At 57.8% G+C, this 17,864-nt stretch overlaps 2 protein-coding genes across 2 annotated transcripts in view; one reads left to right on the top strand and one right to left on the bottom strand.

The window, feature by feature from the left end:
- FAM83G (family with sequence similarity 83 member G) overlaps window positions 1–2,226 on the bottom strand; it is a 28,443-nt gene extending 26,217 nt beyond the window's left edge. The window contains exon 1 of the mRNA NM_001205516.1: window positions 1,720–2,226. Coding sequence (NP_001192445.1) covers window positions 1,720–2,226 — 507 coding nt within the window. The remainder of the gene's footprint in view (window positions 1–1,719) is intronic.
- The window catches only part of SLC5A10 (solute carrier family 5 member 10), a 55,024-nt gene extending 37,165 nt beyond the window's left edge, over window positions 1–17,859 (top strand). The window contains 6 exon segments of the mRNA NM_001001442.1: window positions 10,938–11,045; window positions 13,369–13,519; window positions 16,722–16,890; window positions 17,007–17,222; window positions 17,367–17,424; window positions 17,541–17,859. Coding sequence (NP_001001442.1) covers window positions 10,938–11,045; window positions 13,369–13,519; window positions 16,722–16,890; window positions 17,007–17,222; window positions 17,367–17,424; window positions 17,541–17,647 — 809 coding nt within the window. The 3' untranslated portion in view covers window positions 17,648–17,859.
- Window positions 17,860–17,864: the final 5 nt, after the last annotated feature.

Raw genomic sequence — 17,864 nt, 5'->3', positions numbered from 1 at the left:
ACAGAGACGAGAGAGGAGGGAGGAGGCCCTGGTGCTCAGCCTGGCCCCAGGCTCCCCTGTCTGGACCTGGGGAGACAGACCTGGATCTGTCTTTCCATTTTGGGGTGATAAAACTTTCCAGCTGTTTCCGAGCAGTCTGGGATCTGGGATCCACCTCTTTCCTACTTCCGGTGGGGAGGAGAGGCGCCCCAGCACGGCAGGTCAAGCCCCCTCTACCAGGGTCTCAATTTCTCCATTTTTAAAAAGGGGGTGGAGGCTGGGTAATGGGATCCAACAGGCACTCCTAGGGGACTGGGTTTCACAACCTCAAGCCTGGCACCCACACCAGCAGCACCCCCCTCCGCCATAGCAGGTTATTCAGTCTAAAAATTGTGACGGTCCCTCCACCCCACCTCTTCCTCACTCCGATACCCGACTCCATCCTTACTGTTTTCATCCCCGCCACCTCCGTTTCACAGAGCAGAAACCCAAAGCCCCAAAGCTGCCTGGGATCAGGCAGAGAGCCAGGCTCCCCAACACAGGCTATCCGACCCCGCCAGCCCCCTCAGGAAACAGGGACTCCACCTTTCCGGAAACTTAAGCCATGGCCATCTTGTCAGTGCCTGGCCCACTTCTGGTCTCTTTGCCCAAGAGCTCCCCTGGGCCCTGTCAGCCAGGATGATCCCCAAGGCCACTGTCTGGGTTTTGAGCGGGCCCAGAATAGTGAAGGGGTTAGATTCAGCTAGAAATACCTTGCCCTGCCGGGCCAAGGCCTGAACAGACACTGCTGACCACTCACTCCTCTCTACTGAGTCCAGAGCTGGCTTATGAATCCTCACTTGCAAGGCAGGCTTTATCAGTCATCTCAGAATGTGCCTTGAAACATGGAAGCAAGAGAAGGCCCTGCTTATGGTCATGGCTATCCAGCAAGGGCCTGGCTGGCTGCCAGTGGAGAGACCCCTTCTCAGTGTGTCAGCTGAATGGATATCCACGGCGGGACAAGGCACAGCTCGGCAGGGGTTGCTCCGCAGGAGGTCCAGACAATGCCTGAGGTCCCTTCGATCCAGGTTGACAACCCTCACTGGGACCTGCTCTGCTTCCACCCCCAGGAACACACCATCGCCAGTCCCCATCTCCCACTCGGGGAAGGTTCTGCCACTGCAAAGCTCATGAAGAGGCTCAGAGAGGGAGAGCTACTTGCTCTCAGTCACCCAGCACAGCAAGGAAAAAGGCACAGTTGAACTTGGATCTCCAGGCCAGCCTCGGCCAGACTCAGGCTACTTCTCAGTCTCCATGCTTACCCCAAGCCCCAGACTGTCTCCACCATCCACAAAAGCAACACCAGAGCACTTGGGAGCACGTGTGCGCAGGAACCTCCTGCTTCTCAGAGCCATCCCCGGGGACAGTGAGGGAAAGCCCTGTGATCCTTCCTGCCCCACCCTGTCCAAGCACCTTCTTTTGGGGAATCTGCTCGCCAAGTCTGAGGAAGTCAGAAACACCCCCCAACGATGCACAAAGATCTTTTGAGCAGGAGCAGCCTGCTGTCAGCGGCCAAGGGATCCAGGTGCCCTATCGCTCTGCAGAGAAACCGAGGATCCCGGCGAAGGCAGGAGGGAGGCAGCCCAACAGGCAGCCGAAAGCCCGAGCTGGGCTGAGTGCGCGCGTATGGGCGCCTGAGACACCGGGACAGGTCAGGCCTGCCCGGCTGCGTCTCTTGGGGACTCTGGCCGGCCGACTCACCTTCTGGGCCTGACTGATCATCTTGCGCACCACCTCCTTGATGTGGGCCTGCCCGTCGATGGGGGGCTGCATGTAGACGCTGGCCCGGGTCACGCCGCGGTAGGCGATGGTGTCGGGCCAGCCCAGGTCCAGCTGTGGGATGGAGCGGTCCGACTTCTGGGGCCAGTACTCCAGCGAGGGCAGCGGTTCGGCCTCGGTGGGGGTACCCTCGGCCGCGCTGGCCGCATCACCATCCTCCGGCCCGCGGGGCTGCGTGCCGGCGCGGGGGTCCTCGGAGCCGGGGTCATAGACCTCGATGGTCTCCAGGATGCGCCGCAGCTCCAGCTCCGAGAGGAAGTCGCGGATGTTCTCGCGCTTCAGCACCTCGTAGAAGGCGTCTCGGCCGTTGGCCGCCAGCGCCTCCAGCGCCAGCCGCTGCTCCTCGCTGTAGAAGAACTCGGGCTTGGCTTCGCTGGAGCGCCAGTTGACGTGGCTGTCGTCCAGGCACTGCACCTGCGAGAAGGCCATGGCGGCCGCACGCTCCGCAGCTCCGGGCCGTCTCCGGCTGGGCGCTGAGCGCTCTGGGGCCTCCGGCCGCCGCCTCTCCTCTGCCCCGGACCTGCGGGAGGGGCGGGCGGGCAGGGTCGGGTCAGAGTGCAGGCGGGGCCGGGGAGGGGCGGCCGCGCGGAGGAGGGGCCGGCGGGGGGCGGGGGCGCACGCCTCCCGCTCGGGTGCCGGTACCTGCGGGGGGGCCCGCCTCCCGGGGGATTTTTGGAGCCGCCACAGGTCCTGGCTACTTCTGGGGGGAACTAGGGTCGGCAAGGGACTCCCCAGAAGTTCCCAAGAAGGAGGGTCCGGAGTCTGCTCTCCGACGACCTCTGGACCTGCTCGGCGGCGCCCCGCATCTCCAGGGCTTCCGGGGTGGGAAGGGGCCCCCAAAGCTCCCAGCGCCGCGATCGGCAACCCTAGGGGTCTGCGCGGAGGAGGTTCGGGGCGGCGCGTGAGCGGGCGGGTCTCCCGGGGGCCGAGGGTCGGGGGTCGAGGGCGCGGGCCTGGGTTCGCTTACCGGGCGCGCGGGCGGCGTGGGCGCTGGCGGCGGTGACTAAGTGCGGCCCCGCCCACCCGGCTGCCGCCACCTGCGGTCACGTGCGGCCGGGGGCGGGGCCGGAAACATTCACATTCACCCCACCCCAGACGGACAGACGTCTGGAGGGTGTGCGCGCGTCTTCTCCGCCACCACCAGCCTCAGGTGGCCGAATTCTGAACCGCTCAGGGACCAAAATCCAAGCGCTTCTGGGCCATTGCAGCCCAGAGAGGGACAGTGTTCTCCTGAGGACACACAGCAAGGTGATAGCCTTGACACGCCCCTCCCTCACACTGCTGGTAATCCTGGTCCAACCTAACCGTGTCCAGTTTCCCAGGTGGGACAGAAAGCATGCACAGATGCTCACCCGTTGTGGAAGTAGAGTTGGGGTGCTGGGGTGGGAGGCTCTGAAGCAGGGGCGGGGCCGCTCTGACCCAGCCTCAGGGGCCCTCCCAGAGCCTGGTGTAGACAGGGCAGGCACCCAGTTCTAGGTCCCAGCCCCGGCTTCCTGCTGAGAACAACACCGCCCCCCCCTCCCCCACCCAGGACTGGTCCTGCATGATGAGCCGCGCCCAGGCGCTGGGGCGAGGAGGGCGGAGAGGGGAGCAGTGGGCTGGGGTCAGGCCCAGCTCTCTGACCTGCGTCCCTGGGGCTTGGGACCCCGGTGACGGGGGTGTGTGGGGACCACATCTGAAAGCAGGCTGCCAGGGTGGGGACAGCAAAGCCCATTAAAGCTCGCCAACCACAGCCCTCACCCCGTCGCGTGCCACAGCCAGTCAGCCAGGCATCTGGCCCAGCCTTCCCACCCCCTCCCAGCCATGCACGGACTGCTTGGGGCTCTGAGGACACTGCTCTGTGCTGCAGAGGGTTGGCTGTTGACATCTCTAGGCCTGGGCCCTAGAAAACCTACCTCAGGACCCTCTCCACCCCCCGGTCTGCCTGTCAGGCCATCTCCCCTGGGTCTGCTGCCCTCAGCGGTGGTGCTGCCTCCCGGCCCAGTGTCTCTATGGTCCCATCACGGGGTTCTGCCCTCTGCCCTGGCCCGGGGGCTTCACATTGTGTCTGAACACGGTGCCCCTTCAGGTGCCCCCAGCACCTCCCAGGTAGGTGCACACACACCTGCCTCCCCACCCCCACCCCCCACAGTCAGATGTGAGAGGGATGCGGCCCCTGGGGTGAGCACAGCACTGGGAGCCCTGAAGCCTGGCTAATGGCCTCTGCAGCTGGGGACCCATTCAAGACTGTCTCTGGGCCTTGGCATCTCCTTTTGTTCTTCCCCTGGTCGGAGGCCCTGGGCTCATGAAGGGAGTCCTGGCTCTCAGGGCTGAAGGGCCTCCAGCCCTGCAGTTACCTGCCCATAATTTTAGAATCACAGGAAGCTGTTGAAAAGCCAACAGAGAGCTTGCAGGCACTCTTCACCCAGTCTTCCCCAGTGGTGCCATCTTGTATAACCACAGTACGATAACCACAGCCAGAAAGCTGGTTCAGATTTCAGCAGCTTACGTGTGCTTGTTTATGTGCACGTGTGTACACCCTCATCACACACGTAGGTTTGTGTAACAACTGTCACGATCTAGGTGGAGAACTGTCCCCCTGCAGTCAAATATCTCCATCCTAACTCTGGCCACCACTGATCCACTCTCTGGTGATTCGTTCGGGTCAACGTATATCGGTAGCTCATTCCTTTCTATTGCTGACTGATACTCCATGGCATTCTAGTCTTTATTTCTATGGGTTTGGCATTCTTAGCCTCCACATGTAAGGGATATCATATGGTATTTATCTTTCTTTGGCTTATTTTACTCAGCATATAACCCTTGAGATCCATCCACATTGTTACAAATGGCAGGATGTCTTTCCTTCTCATAACTGAATAATATTTTCTTTTCCAATATTTATTTTATTTATTTGATTGCACTGGGCCTTGGCTGCAGCACATGGGATCTAGTTTACTGATCAGGGATGGAACCCACACCCCCTGCATTGGAAATGTGGTCTTAGCCACTGGACCACCAGGGAAGTCACTGAATATTTTCATATATATCTATATGAGCGTCACATCTTCTTTATCCATTCATCAAAAGTATTGTTTAGTTCAGTCGCTCGGTCGTGTCCAACTCTTTGCAACCCCATGAACCGCAGCACACCAGGCCTCCCTGTCCATCACCAACTCCCGGAGTCCACCCAAACCCATTTCCATTGAGTCAGTGATGCCATCCAACCATCTTATCTTCTGTGGTCCCCTTGTCCTCCTGCCCTCAATCTTTCCCAGCATCAGGGTCTTTTCCAGTGAGTCAGCTCTTCGCATCAGGTGGCCAAAGTATTGGAGTTTCAGCTTCAACATCAGTCCTTCCAACGAACACTCAGAACTGATCTCCTTTAGGATGGACTGGTTGGATCTCCTTGCAGTCCAAGGAACTCTCAAGAGTCTTCTCCAACATCACAGTTCAAAAGCATCAATTCTTCGGTGCTCAGCTTTCTTTATAGTCCAACTCTCAGGTATCTTGGCTATTGTGATCAATGCTACAATGAGCAGGAGTGCAAATGTCTCTTCAAGGAGGTGATTTCATTTCCTTAAAATATGTACCTAGTTGTGGGACTGCTGAATCATATGGTAGTTCTGTTTATAATTTTTTAAGGAACCTGCATGCTGTTTCCATAGTGGTTGCACCAATTTACATTCCCACCAACAGTGTACAAATGTTTCCTTTTCTTCACATCCTGGCCAGCTCTTGTTATCTCTTGTGTTTTTATAATAGCCCTTCTTGCAGGTGTGAAGTGATAGCTTATTGTGGTTTTGATTTGCATTCCCCTGATGATTAGTGATGTTGTACAGGTACTTTACACATACCTGTTGGCCATTTGTTTCCTTTGGGAAAATGTCTGTTTAGTTCCTCTGCCCATCTTTAAAGCAGATTTTGGGGGTTTGTTTGTGGGTTTTAGTCTTAGATACTGAGTTGCATGAATTCTTTACATATTTTGGATATTAGCCCCTTATCAAATATACAATTTGCAGATATTTTCTCCCATTCTTCAAAATACCTTTTCATTTTGTTGATTGTGTCCTTTGATGTGCAAAGTTTTTCAGTTTGATGTAGTCCCAGTTGTTTTATTTGTTTGTTTTTGCTTTTCACTTTTTTTTGCCTTTGCTTCTGGTGTCAAATCCAAAAAGTCATGGCCCAGACTGATGTCAAGGAGCTACCACCTATGTTTTCTTCTAGGAGTTTTATGGTACCTGGTTTTCATTCAAATCTTTAAGCCACTTTAAACTGATTTCTGCATGTGGTGTGAGACAGGAGTCCAGTTTCATTCTTTTGCATGTCACTGTCCAGTTTTCCCAACACTATTGATTGCAAAAACTATCCTTTCCCCATTGTATATCCTTGACTCCTTTGTCGTAAATCAATTGACCATGTATGTGAGAAGATCTGCCTGCAAGTCTGGAGACCTGGGTTCAATCCCCGAGTCAAGAAAATTCCCTGGAGAAGGGAATGACTATCCACTCCAGTATTCTTGCTTAGAGGATTCCATGGACAGAGGAGCCTGGTGGGCTGCAGGCCATGGGGTCACAGAGTTGGACATGACTGAGCGGCTAACAGCTTCACTTTCTCTTTGCTTCTGGACTCTCTACTCTGTTCCATGGAGCTATGTGTCTGTTTGGCACCAGTACCTCACTGTTTTGATTACTACAGCTTTATGATTTGGTTTGAAATCAAGGCCTGTGATGCCTCCAGCTTTGTTTTTCTTTCTTAAAAATTCCATTGGCTACTCAGGACCATTTATTGGTTCCATCCAGATATTTTAGGATGGTTTTTAATATCTCTGTGAAAAATATCATTGGAATTTTGATAGGGATTGAATTGAATCTATGGATCACTGTAGGTAGTATGGATAGTTTAACACTATTAATTCTTCTCATCTGTGAGCATGGAATATCTTTTCATTTTTTGGTGTGTCTTCTTCAGTTTCTTTCAGTGTCTTATAGTTTTCAGTGTACAGATCTTCCATCTCCTTGGTTAAATTTATTCCTAGGTATCTTATTTTTTTATGCTATTGTAAATTTTTTATGTATTGTAAACAGCATATTTACAATACATAAATGAATAGCAATTTTTTATACGTTGTAAATAGCATTAAAAAAAGAATAAGATTGTTTTCTGAATTTCTCGTTCTGACAGTTCACTCTTGGCATACAGAAACAACTGATTCTGAGTATGGATCTTGTTTCCTGTGACTTTATTGAATTTGTTTCTGCAGCTTTTCTTTTCATCCTTTTCACTGATGATGTTTTACACAAAGCAAAAGCTTTAGTTTGTTTGTTTGTTTTTCTTCTTTTTGGTTTTGTTTGTTTGTTTGGGGTTTTTTTGGTCACACTGTGCAGTTTGTGGAATTTAGTTCCCCCACCAGGGATTGAACCCAGGCTCTCAGCAGTGAGGGCTCAGAGTCTTAATCATTGGACCTCCAGGGAAATCCCCAGAGCTTTAGATTTGATGAACTCTATTTTGTCAATTTTTCATTTTATGAATTATGTTTTTGATGTTAAGTCTAAAAACTCTCCATTTTGCCCCACGTTCTGATGATATTCTCCTATTTTTTTTCCTTGAAGTTTGATAGTTTACACTTAAATCTGTCGTCTATTTTGAGTTAATATTTGTGTGAGGTGTGAAGTTTAGGTTGAGTCATTGGCTGTGGATGTCCCCAGAAGGGCTTTACCAAGGAGCAAAGAGCCCGAGAACTGTTTCCCAGGACCACACAGTATGGGAGGCTTCCCAGGTGGCCTAGTGGTAAAGAAGCTGCCTGCCAATGCAAGAGATGTAAGAGACACGGGTTTGATCCGTGGGTCGGGAAGATTCCCTGGAGGAGGGCATGGCAACCCACTTAAATATTCTTACCTAGATAATTGCAGGGAGAGAAAAGTCTGGTGGGCCACAGTCCGTGGGGCCACAAAGAGCTGGACACGACTGAATGGGCTGAGCAGGCACACAGTATGGGTTTGGGAGAACTGGACCCAAACGCAGGTCTGTGTGCTTTTCTTTTCTCCCGCTTCCTCCTGCAACATCAGGGTCTAGACTGGCTCCCAGGGATGAGCCAGGCTGGCCTGGGAGTGGGGAGCACCCTGTTTACTCCCTGAGGTGGTGTGTCAAGTGACCAGCTTAGAAGAGAGTCATTCAGTCAGTCAACAAACACAGCCACACCCTGCCACGCATGAGCTTATGATGTGCACGCCTGGGGCCCAGGCTCCCCAAGGGGCTCCTGCGGTAGCGCCTCTGGAGAGGCAGGAAGGCGCCCTTGGAGAGTGATGCCTTAGAGTCGAGAGGAGTCAGGAGGAGCTCCCTGGGTTTCAGAAGAGTATTCCAGGGAGAGGGAACAGCAGACACAGAGGCCTGGAGTTGTGGGTGACATTTTGGTGGTAGTTAGGGTGGTCACGTGAGCAAGAGGCTGTAGTGCCCAGCTAGAGCTCCATGGTCGTTCCTGTGGGTGATGGGGGCCACAGGAGGCTGTGAGCAGGAAGGAGTGTGGCCAGACTGATGGACTTAGAAGTTCCCACAGGGCGTGGGTTACAGGGGCTAGGTGGTACAGCCCCCCAGTCCCCAAGCCTAGTGACTGGACTTGGCACTGGCTGAAGGGAGGGAGGACATGGAGGGCAGAGAGGGAGGCAGCCCTCAGGCCTCCAGCGTGGCCTCCACTGGGTGGGGGTGCTGATGTCAAGGTGGAGCCAGTGGGGACACCCCCACAGGCCTGCAGAGTCCAGCACCAGACAAGGCCAAAGCCTCTCACTCAGGCCCCTGGCCCTGCCTTCGGCCTGGGGCTGCTGAGTCCTGAGTTGGCACAAATGGGGGCCAGTGTTTAGCTGGCGACGACACCTCTGCTGCTGTCACAAAAGAGAGGTTGTTCTTTCCTGACGCTCAGCACAAACCCTGAGGTGCCCAGAGGCAGGGCCCCATCCTGGGAGCCTGCAGTGGGCTGCGACAGGCTGAATAAACCTGGGCAGAATCTCCTGACTCGGGCTTTTCAAGCCATTATGTGGCTGTGACTCTTCATCCGTCCCTCCGGGAGGGCTGAGTCCTCCAGGTGCCAGAGCCGGCCAGGCCAAGCCCAGAACCTGTTGGGAGGGGCCAGTCACCTGCCCTCACCTGGACCCAGAGTCCCTCCAGGGGACCCCGGGCTGTATCCTGGGTCTGACTATGTGTCCTAGGCAAGTTATGCCCTTTCTGGTCCTGAGTTCTCACATCTGCACAGTGGTGGGCAAGGCAGCTGGATCAAACAGTGCCTGAACTCCCCCCTAGGGCTTCATGGGCTCCTTTCTCCCTTTCCTTCTGGCCTTCTGTGCCTTTCCCCTTCCTCCAGCCATTCACTTATTTACTCACTCATTCATTCACAGATGTTCACAGACTATCTTCTCTGGGCCCAGCCCTGGACTGGGTGATACCTGGGAGCGGAGGTGATTCAAAGCCAGTGTCCGCCCTTGGGGAGCTCCCAGTCTGGTGGAGGAGGTGAAATATGCAAACAAATAATTGTGATTCAAGCCTGGGCTTTAGGAGGCCTTGGGAGGAAGCTGCTCTGCCTGGGAGGGGTTGGGGGACAGTTATGGAAAGCCTCCGAGAGCTAGTCCTTTGCAACAGGCGTGAAGCCGGAGGCAAACAAGGGTAGGGATGGAGCAGGAGCAGTGGGAGGAGGCAGCCCAGCCGCGTCTGCCCAGTCACAAAGGCGTCGGGTGCTGGGTGTGTGTGAGAAAATACAAGCAGGTCAGGGTGGCCGGCACGGGTGCTGGGAAGACAGGACCTGGGCCCAGCTGTCCAGGGCCTTGAATGTTGACTGTCTGAATGTCGTGGAAAGGAATTTTTTTTCCAGGAAACCATGGGCTCCAGAGTTGGGGAGGGGGCTCCTGACAAGGAAGTGACAAGAGCAAAGCCGTGACTCTGAAAGGATGAGGCTGCAGAGGGTGGAAGAGGGCCAGTGAGAAGACAAAGCAGCAGGTGGAGGGAGCCCAGTGGAGGGGGCAGGTGACGGGAGGAGCCCCCATGGGCTGGGGGCTGGTGCACTGGAAGTGGGGGCTGTTGGTACAGATGTCCTAGGAGCCTGGCGCTCAGGATAGGCTGGGCTGGAGACGGGCCGAGGATCGTGGGGGCAGAGTGATGCTACTCCAGTCCCACTGGCTCAAGGGAGGAGACCTGAAACCCTCCGTGGTGGGTTGGGCATCTAAGTAGGGATCTTAACCCAGGAGCGCTCGGTCCATGAGGAGGGCTCAGTGACAGAAACGTCGATGCTACACGTGGAAACATTCTGACCCCAAACAGACCCCTGTGCCGAGCAGCTGCATTCCCGTTGCCTGTTCTCCCTGAGCGCAGGTCACTCTCTGTTGACCTCTGCCCCCCTCCCTGCCCCCACCACCGCTGAAAACCCAGGGGTCAGGGCCGATGGTGCTGGAAGGGAGGCGGAGACTTCAGATTCAGTCCGGATCTGGGTCGAGGCCCTGGACGTCCACTCAGAGGGCATGCAGTGGGTGCTGTCTCCGCCATGGGGAATGTCAGCAGCGAAACCTGGGTTCCATCCTTACGGCCCAGATCGAGGAGATGACTTTTGAGCAGCCCGTGGGAAGGCTTGGGAGAGGGAGGTTGGGTCGGGGGGAGGCTGGAACACCATGAGAGGAGTGTGCAGAAGGAGACCAGCCTGGAGGAGCCTGGCGTCTGGCGAGTCTTGTGGAGGGGCCTCCATTCTTGTTTGAAGAGTCCTTTGGAAGCTGCTGGAGACAGTCTGAGGGGAGGGCCTTCACCTGCTCCTCTGGGGAGAAGGGCTGGGGGCAGGAGGTAGGGGGAGGAAGACGGCAGATGGTAGACTGACCACTGACCACTGACCACTGCTTGGGCAGGCAGCCCTGCAGGGGAGCCCCGGCCCCACGTGGGGACAGGGAGCCAGCGTCGTGGGTATGGACAGGCTCATGGTGATGGACAGAAAGGCAGGGAGAGAGGGTGTCTAGGGACAGAATAGTGCTCCAAGACTGGCCCCCTCCTTGTCTGTCACCTTGGCCGGGAAACTGAGGCTCAGGGCTGAGCAGCAGCTGATGGCAGGTGGTAACAGAGCAGGTCCAGCCAGGCTCCTTGCCCACCCCAGGGTGGCAGGCAGGCCGGGGACACTGAGGATCCTTCTCCTGCAGATGACGTGGGCTGTGTGGTGCCAGCCGAGTGCCTGCGGGCCTGCGGGGCTGAGATCGGCTGCTCCAACATCGCCTACCCCAAGCTGGTCATGGAGCTGATGCCCACGGGTGAGGCCCTGGCTGGGTCTGACAAGGGGCCCTGGGGGTGGTGGAGGCCACTCTGGATCCAGCGTGATGCTGTGTGACACCTGGGTGGGATGTTCTGCTCCTGGGGGAAGAGAGGAAAGGAATCAGAAAGCATGTAGGGTGCCCACCGTGCACCAAGCACCATGCCCAGGGGGTCGCACAGGACTGACCTGCACCTGCTTCTCAGGAACCCTGGTGCTCTAATCATCATACCCTCTTTGTTTTTTTTTTTAATTTTTTGCAACCCTGCAGGGCACACGGGATCTTAGTTCCCCAACTAGGGACAGAACCTGCACCCCCTGCGGTGAAAGCACAGAACTCTAGGGAAGTCCCTTATCATCCTGGCTTTACAGATGGGGAAGCTGGGACCCAAAGGTGCCCTGGATGGCCAGGGAAGTCCCTTATCATCCCAGCTTTACAGATGCATAACCTGGGACCCAAGGTGCCCTGGCCAAGGTCAGGTGACAAGCGAGCTGCAAAGCTGGAGTTTGAACTCAGGGCTGGGGGATCCTCTTAGCCTGTGCTGGCCCTGCCCCCAAGAAAGGCTGCCACGCTTTCGTCCTTCAGGCCTGCTGGGTGTCAGGCCCACTCACAAACGACCTCTCCTATATGTTATGAGGCAGAGTTCTTAGCTGTGTTTACAGATGTGGAAACTGAGACACAGATGAGAGGAAAGTGACTCGTCCCAGGCTTGTAGCTTGTGGCTAAGACACAGAGCTCAGTCTCTGTGGCCCCCAAGTCCACTGTTGACTCTGCCGGGGCCCGAGGCGCCCAGCCCTGCCTTGAGCCTACAGCTTCTGCCTCCCTGAGACCCTGCAGACCAGAGAACATGGGTGTGTTTTGGCCATTTCCACATTCCCGGCCAGTGGGATACAGGATGTGAAAGCAGATCACGGTGAGGGGTGTGGTCCCACTGAAGCAAATGGAGGAGACGGCTGTCCTCTGCTGGCTTCACCTCCTGATTCTCAGCATCCCACTGTGGGAGCTCGGACCCCACCCTGCTCCTCTCACCCTCCCTCCCTCCCAGACCAGGCCTGGGTTCTGCCGCTTGCTGGCAGAGGTATTTGGGGCAAGCCTCTTCCCTGCTCATAGCTTTGTGTCCTCATTTGCAAACTGGGGATAATGATGCCTACTCACCCCTCAAAGTGGTTGTGGGATTAAACACAGCACAGGGAAACTGACTGGCACAGGGGTTGGCTGCCCTGTGGGCTCGCACCTTGGGGCGTCGTCTGCCTCTACTCTTCAGAGGGGCTCACCACAACCCCTAGAGATCCAGCTCCAAGATCTTGAGCTCCCCACCTGAGAAATGGGAGGAGAATAAACCCCAAGGTAATCCACCTCCCTGAGCAGGAGAAGGAGGTTGGAGAAATGTTTGAGGGGGAAACCATGATTTAACTCACTTTGCTTTGGGCCCCATCTCAGCCAGCCTAGTGAACAGAGGGAGCTATGAGATGCCTGGAAGTCACACAGCAGGTCAGACGCAGAACCAGGGCCAGGCAAGCAGTGGCATCTCCAAGGCTGAGCCCTCGGAGGAGGTGGCATTTCCTGGAGTCAGGGAGGGGTGTATAGGTGTTGTGGGGGTGGAGGATAGACAGGGAGTCTACAGAGGTGGAGGAGGTGCTTACACACTTGAAGAAAAAGCACAAGAAACTTTGGAGACAGACTTGTGCCAAAGCCCAGAGAGGGAGCCAACCAACCTAAAGTCACACAGCACTGAGTCTCTGTACCCTCAGCCCCTTTGGAGCCTACAACCCCCAGGAGGCCTTGCACAGCAGGGCCTTGCTCACCTCAGTGTGGGCCCTTCATTCATTTTCAAGGGCTTTTATCCCCCAGGTGGGCAGCCTTATCTCCTCTCAGCCTGCCTGGCAGCCATGCACAAAAAGTAGCAGAAACCGCAGGCTCTGGACCCCTGCGCCCTGCCCGGGGTGTGGGCTCCAGGCTGAGGGTCCCTTGTCACTCCCCCACTACCCCTGGGTTTTGCCTCTGGCCTGCTGTGCCTCCCTGGGCAACTCTCTTCTCCTCTCTGAGCTTCCACCTCCTCACCCGTCAGATGCAGTCCGGGTGTGGAAGCACTCTGTCAACTGGCAGCTCTGTAGAAAGAAGAGGCTGAGAGCAGACACGTTGCCTGCAGCCGCAGGAGCCCACTGTCAGCCCCAGCATCCCAAGTCAGGGTCTTCCTCCCACCACCTCCAACACCCTCACCCCAACCCTTCTGGGCCTCTGCCTGCGGGCACTTGGAGGGGCCTCATCAGTAGGGCCCAGGAGCAGCCCAGGGAGGTCACAGTGGCCTGTACCCCTCCCCCAGGTCTGCGGGGGCTGATGGTCGCTGTGATGATGGCTGCGCTCATGTCCTCGCTGACCTCCATCTTCAATAGCAGCAGCACCCTCTTCACCATGGACATCTGGAGGCGGCTGCGGCCCCGTGCGGGCGAGCGGGAGCTGCTGCTGGTGGGACGGTATGGGGGAGGGGTGGGGAGGAGGACTTCTCCAGCACACCCTCAGCCCAGGAGGAACCCCCAGAGGTGGGCACTGAGGGATGAGTAAGAGTTTGCTGGTTGGAGATAGAATGATGCCAGGAAGGAGAGGAGAGGAGAGGCCAGAACATCCTGCGCCTACCTTCCATATCCAGCCCCTGGCCATGCCCATCCTGGGTAGCTCTCTTACTCCAGTCGGGACCTCTGAGGGAGTCTGCTGGGAAAGCCCCCTTTCCCAACACCCAGAGATGTCTTCCCTGGGTCTGAGCCCCTAGTCCCCTGTTGTATCCCAGTTGCTGCAGACATGCCGGGAGCCAGTACTTGGGCGTGGCCACACCCAGGCTGTAGCTGTCCCTCTGGCCCCACTGAGCTTCTGCCCACATCCTCTAAGCCCTGCTTGTTCCGTTCTTATCCCTCTATGACTCATCTAATCTTTCTAGAATCTGCTCAAGTGCCCCTCCTCCTGGCAGCCCACCTGATACCCCCGGGCAAGGACTGAGTCCCCTCCCCTGGAAGGCCCCTGTAGGAACTAGAGCCCAGTGGCTCCCATAGATCAGGCAGGTCTTGTAGGTCCCACTGGTGTTCTGACGCCGCTCCTGTGGGTGTAGCTGTGTCTGGCCCGGCCCTCCATCCCCAAGCTTGGCTAAGTCCCCAGGAGCTCCCGGGCTGAGACTCTGTGATTGGTGAAGGGGAGCTGGTGCCCTCTCAGGGGTCCTGCCCCCAACTATCTCCCTCTGAGCCATGCGACCCCCACTTTGCCCGCCCCAGGGACCCTGCTCTCTGGTGCTGGGCTTGACCCAGCAGTGCCCCCTCGGGCTGAGAGTGCATGGCACCCATCCTCAGGGTGGGGTCCCCTGAGCTCCGGGCAGCTGTCCCGTGACGCAGTACAGCCGCCTGTGTTGGGACACGCCAGCCGGCAGGTATGGGCTCCTGCATGGCCCGGGCCTCATCCAGGGCAGGGAGCCCCTCCCTCTACTCCCAGGGTCGGCACCTGGGCCACTTTTCCCAGCCAGGTGACTCCCTGAGCCCCTCCAGCTCCAGCCTCCCGGATGCTGGGACTGGGCATTCTCCTACTGCCCAGGGGTTTGCCTCGCCCCCCTGGCTGGACACAGCAGACTCAGGGCCCCTTTGGTGGCTCCACAGCCCCTGCCTGCTGTTTCCTGGCCAAAGTCCTGAGCTGGTCTCCCCTCCATGCGGCCCACCCCACAAACAGCACCCTTGGCCCACCTTCACGCCCATCCCCTCAGGCAAGCCCACCCTGGGCCCTGCCAACCTGCCTGTGGGCGCACAGCTGTGTGATGTGGCCTGGCTGCTCACCCTCTCTGGGCCCCAGGGCTCAGCCCTACCATCTGCCCTCTTGAAGCACCAGCACACCCCCAATACCTCCAGCCTGCTTCCTGCCTAAAACAGCACCGCTCAAGCTGTGTTTCCCCAATGCGGGCTCTGGGTCTCTGGAGCCCCAGTCCAAGAAGAGACAGAACACAGGGCAGGGCAGCAGGGGTCCCCCAGGAGCCTGGCATCGCCTCAGGTGGGGGGCTGGAGGAGCCACCACAGGCCTCGGAGTGTGATCACTTCATGACCGGCGTCCGGAGCCTCACTCCCTGGTCCTCCCTGCACCCACCCCTGCTTTTCAGTCCGCTAGTGCCGGGCCTCCCTGGGACCCAGAGAGGTCTCAGAGACACCTGGCCTTGTGGGGCTCCCCTAAAGTGACCACAGCTGCAGCCCAGGGACAGTGGAGGGGGCCTGCCCACCCAACAGCAGAATGGGGTTGGGGGGGGCAGGAAGACTTCCTGGAGGAGGAGGAGGGCCTCGAGCTGGGCTTTGGAGGATGAGGAGGCTTTGCTGGGGGAGGAGCTGATTAGGGCATTCCAGGCAGAAGGAACAGCCTCTGGGTTTCGGGTCCCTCTGGCAGCCTGATGGGGGCTGAGTCAGAAGAGCAAACCCCAGAGGCTGGTGAGGGCCAGGGCCACACTTTAGGCTGGCTGCAGAGGCCCAGCCCTGTGAGAGATGCTGAGTCTGGTGTTGGACGCAGGGCCTGTACAAGGAGGGTGGGGTGCAGCCTGCCTGTGCCTTTGAAGAGGGCAGCGCCCGCCGCCTGCCAGGCGGAGGGTTAATTAGCCCTAATCAAGGGGGCGCCTCCTTCCTCCACCCTCTCCCTCAGGCCGGGAAGGGGAGGACCCGCCCAGCTGCACATATGGCCTATTGCTGTCCTTTCTGGGGTCCCGGAGGGTCCCACCCATCACCCACCTTGGGGGTGAGGGACATCCAGGTGAGCCAGGATACAGGCAAGGGGCCCTTAAGCAGAGAAGAGCATATGGACACCTAGCCCCAGTTTTGTCCCCCAATGCCACAGGGCCCCCTCTTCCTGGAAGCCCTCCTGGATTGGTGCTTCCTCTGGGCTCCCTTGGCCTAGCCCTGAGCACACGATGACAGAACACCCCACTCCGGGGGCAGCACTGAAACCAGGCCCGCTTGTCACCAAGACCTAGCCCCAGCACCCCATCAGTCTCTCAGGCAGGCTCCTCATGAATGCTTCATGGAGGAATGAGTGAAACACGTCCCTGCTGGTGTCGGGGGGCGGGGGGGGGGTAGAGGGGGCAGGAAGGGTGCTCACACCAGCCAGAGGCAGGCAGGAGCTGAGAGGAGGTGTCCACACAGGGGGGCAGGGAGAGGGGCTTCAGGCCACGCACAGCAGAGGGTGGGGTGTGCCACCAGAGGTCCCAACTCCTTCAAAGGCCCGCCAGGATTTGAGGAACCACCAGGGGCTCAGTCTGGCCTGGATGTGAGGGCAACAGGTCATTCACAAGTTTGTATTGAGTGCCTACTGTGTGCTGGGAGGTGCAGCAGGGAACTAAAGGATGAGGCTGCTGCCACCAGGAGTGGGAGATGGCAAACCTAGAGAGGTGGAGTCGGGCCTTGAAGATGGACAGGAGACCAGGGGGAGATGGCAGGGATGACCGGGAGCACTGCAGGCCGAGTCGGGGGCGGTTCCTGCAGGCAGCGGGGAGCCATGGAAGAGTCTGGAGAGGGCAAGGCCAGCTGTGTTCTTGGAGGAGAGGAGCAGGGGCTGGGGAGGAGGCTGGAGCTCTGTAGCAGGGGACAGATGGAGAGCCAGCCTCAGTGACCCAGGGGAGGTGGGGAGGGGTGGGGGTCTTGAGGACGGCCCGCCTCCTGCTACCTGCAGGCTGGTCATCGTGGTGCTCGTCGGCGTGAGTGTGGCTTGGATCCCCGTCCTGCAGGGCTCCAATGGCGGGCAGCTCTTCATCTACATGCAGTCGGTGACCAGCTCCCTGGCCCCACCGGTGACTGCAGTCTTCGTTTTGGGCATCTTCTGGCGGCGGGCCAACGAGCAGGTGGGATGTGGGAAGAGTGGGAGGCTTCAGGGCTCATCTCCCCTGCTGCCTGGGTGTTGAGTGGGGGAGGCCTGGCCTTCCTCCCGAGGCCCCAGCAGCCCTGCCTTCTCCTCCAGGGAGCCTTCTGGGGCCTGATGGCGGGGCTGGCAGTGGGTGCCACGAGGCTGGTGCTGGAGTTCTTGCACCCAGCCCCGCCCTGCGGCCACCCTGACACGCGGCCCCCCATCCTCCATGGCGTCCACTACTTGCACTTCGCCGTGGCCCTCTTCCTGCTCAGCGGGGCTGTGGTGGTCGCTGGGAGCCTGCTGACACCACACCCCCAGGGCGTCCAGGTGAGCCTGCCCTCACCCCTGGCCTCTGACCCTCTCTGACTCAGGAATCTTCTGGGTCTTGACCTGTAACCCCATCTAACCCTGGTCCCTGCCCTCTTTCCGTCACTGACCCCTGTCTGGGCTCACCCCTGCCCTTCCCTCTAGATCCAGAGCCTGACCTGGTGGACTCTGGCTCAGGACCTGCCCTTGGGAGTGAAAACAGGTGTGTGTGTGTGACCCTAGGCCCCCCTCTTGCTCCCACCCATGGCAGGGTGGCAGGCAAGGGTACTGGGTGGGACCCTGTGGCCCTCATCTCCCCGTTCCTCCCACTACCCCCAGGTGATGGCCGAGCATCCCAGAGACACGCCTTCTGGGCTCGTGTCTGCGGTGTCAACGCCATCCTCCTCATGTGCGTCAACATCTTCTTTTACACCTACTTCGCCTGACGCTGCCCCCAGAGTACCCCTTTCCCCGTCAAGAACACCGAGGGCCAGAGGAGGGCAGCGCGCCTTGGGCCACAGGGCAGGCCAGTGCCCAGCGACTGGCCAAGCCAGCCAAGTAGGAGCCCTGAAAAATTAGGGAGGAAATGGGAAAAAAAGAATGTCTGATACTTTAAAAATAGTAGTTGTAATTGGAAAGAAAATGAGATTTCTCACGGACATA

This window comes from Bos taurus, chromosome 19 (genome assembly GCF_002263795.3).
Source record: "Bos taurus isolate L1 Dominette 01449 registration number 42190680 breed Hereford chromosome 19, ARS-UCD2.0, whole genome shotgun sequence".
Lineage (NCBI taxonomy): Eukaryota > Metazoa > Chordata > Mammalia > Artiodactyla > Bovidae > Bos > Bos taurus.
This window is presented reverse-complemented; position numbering and strand designations above follow the sequence as displayed.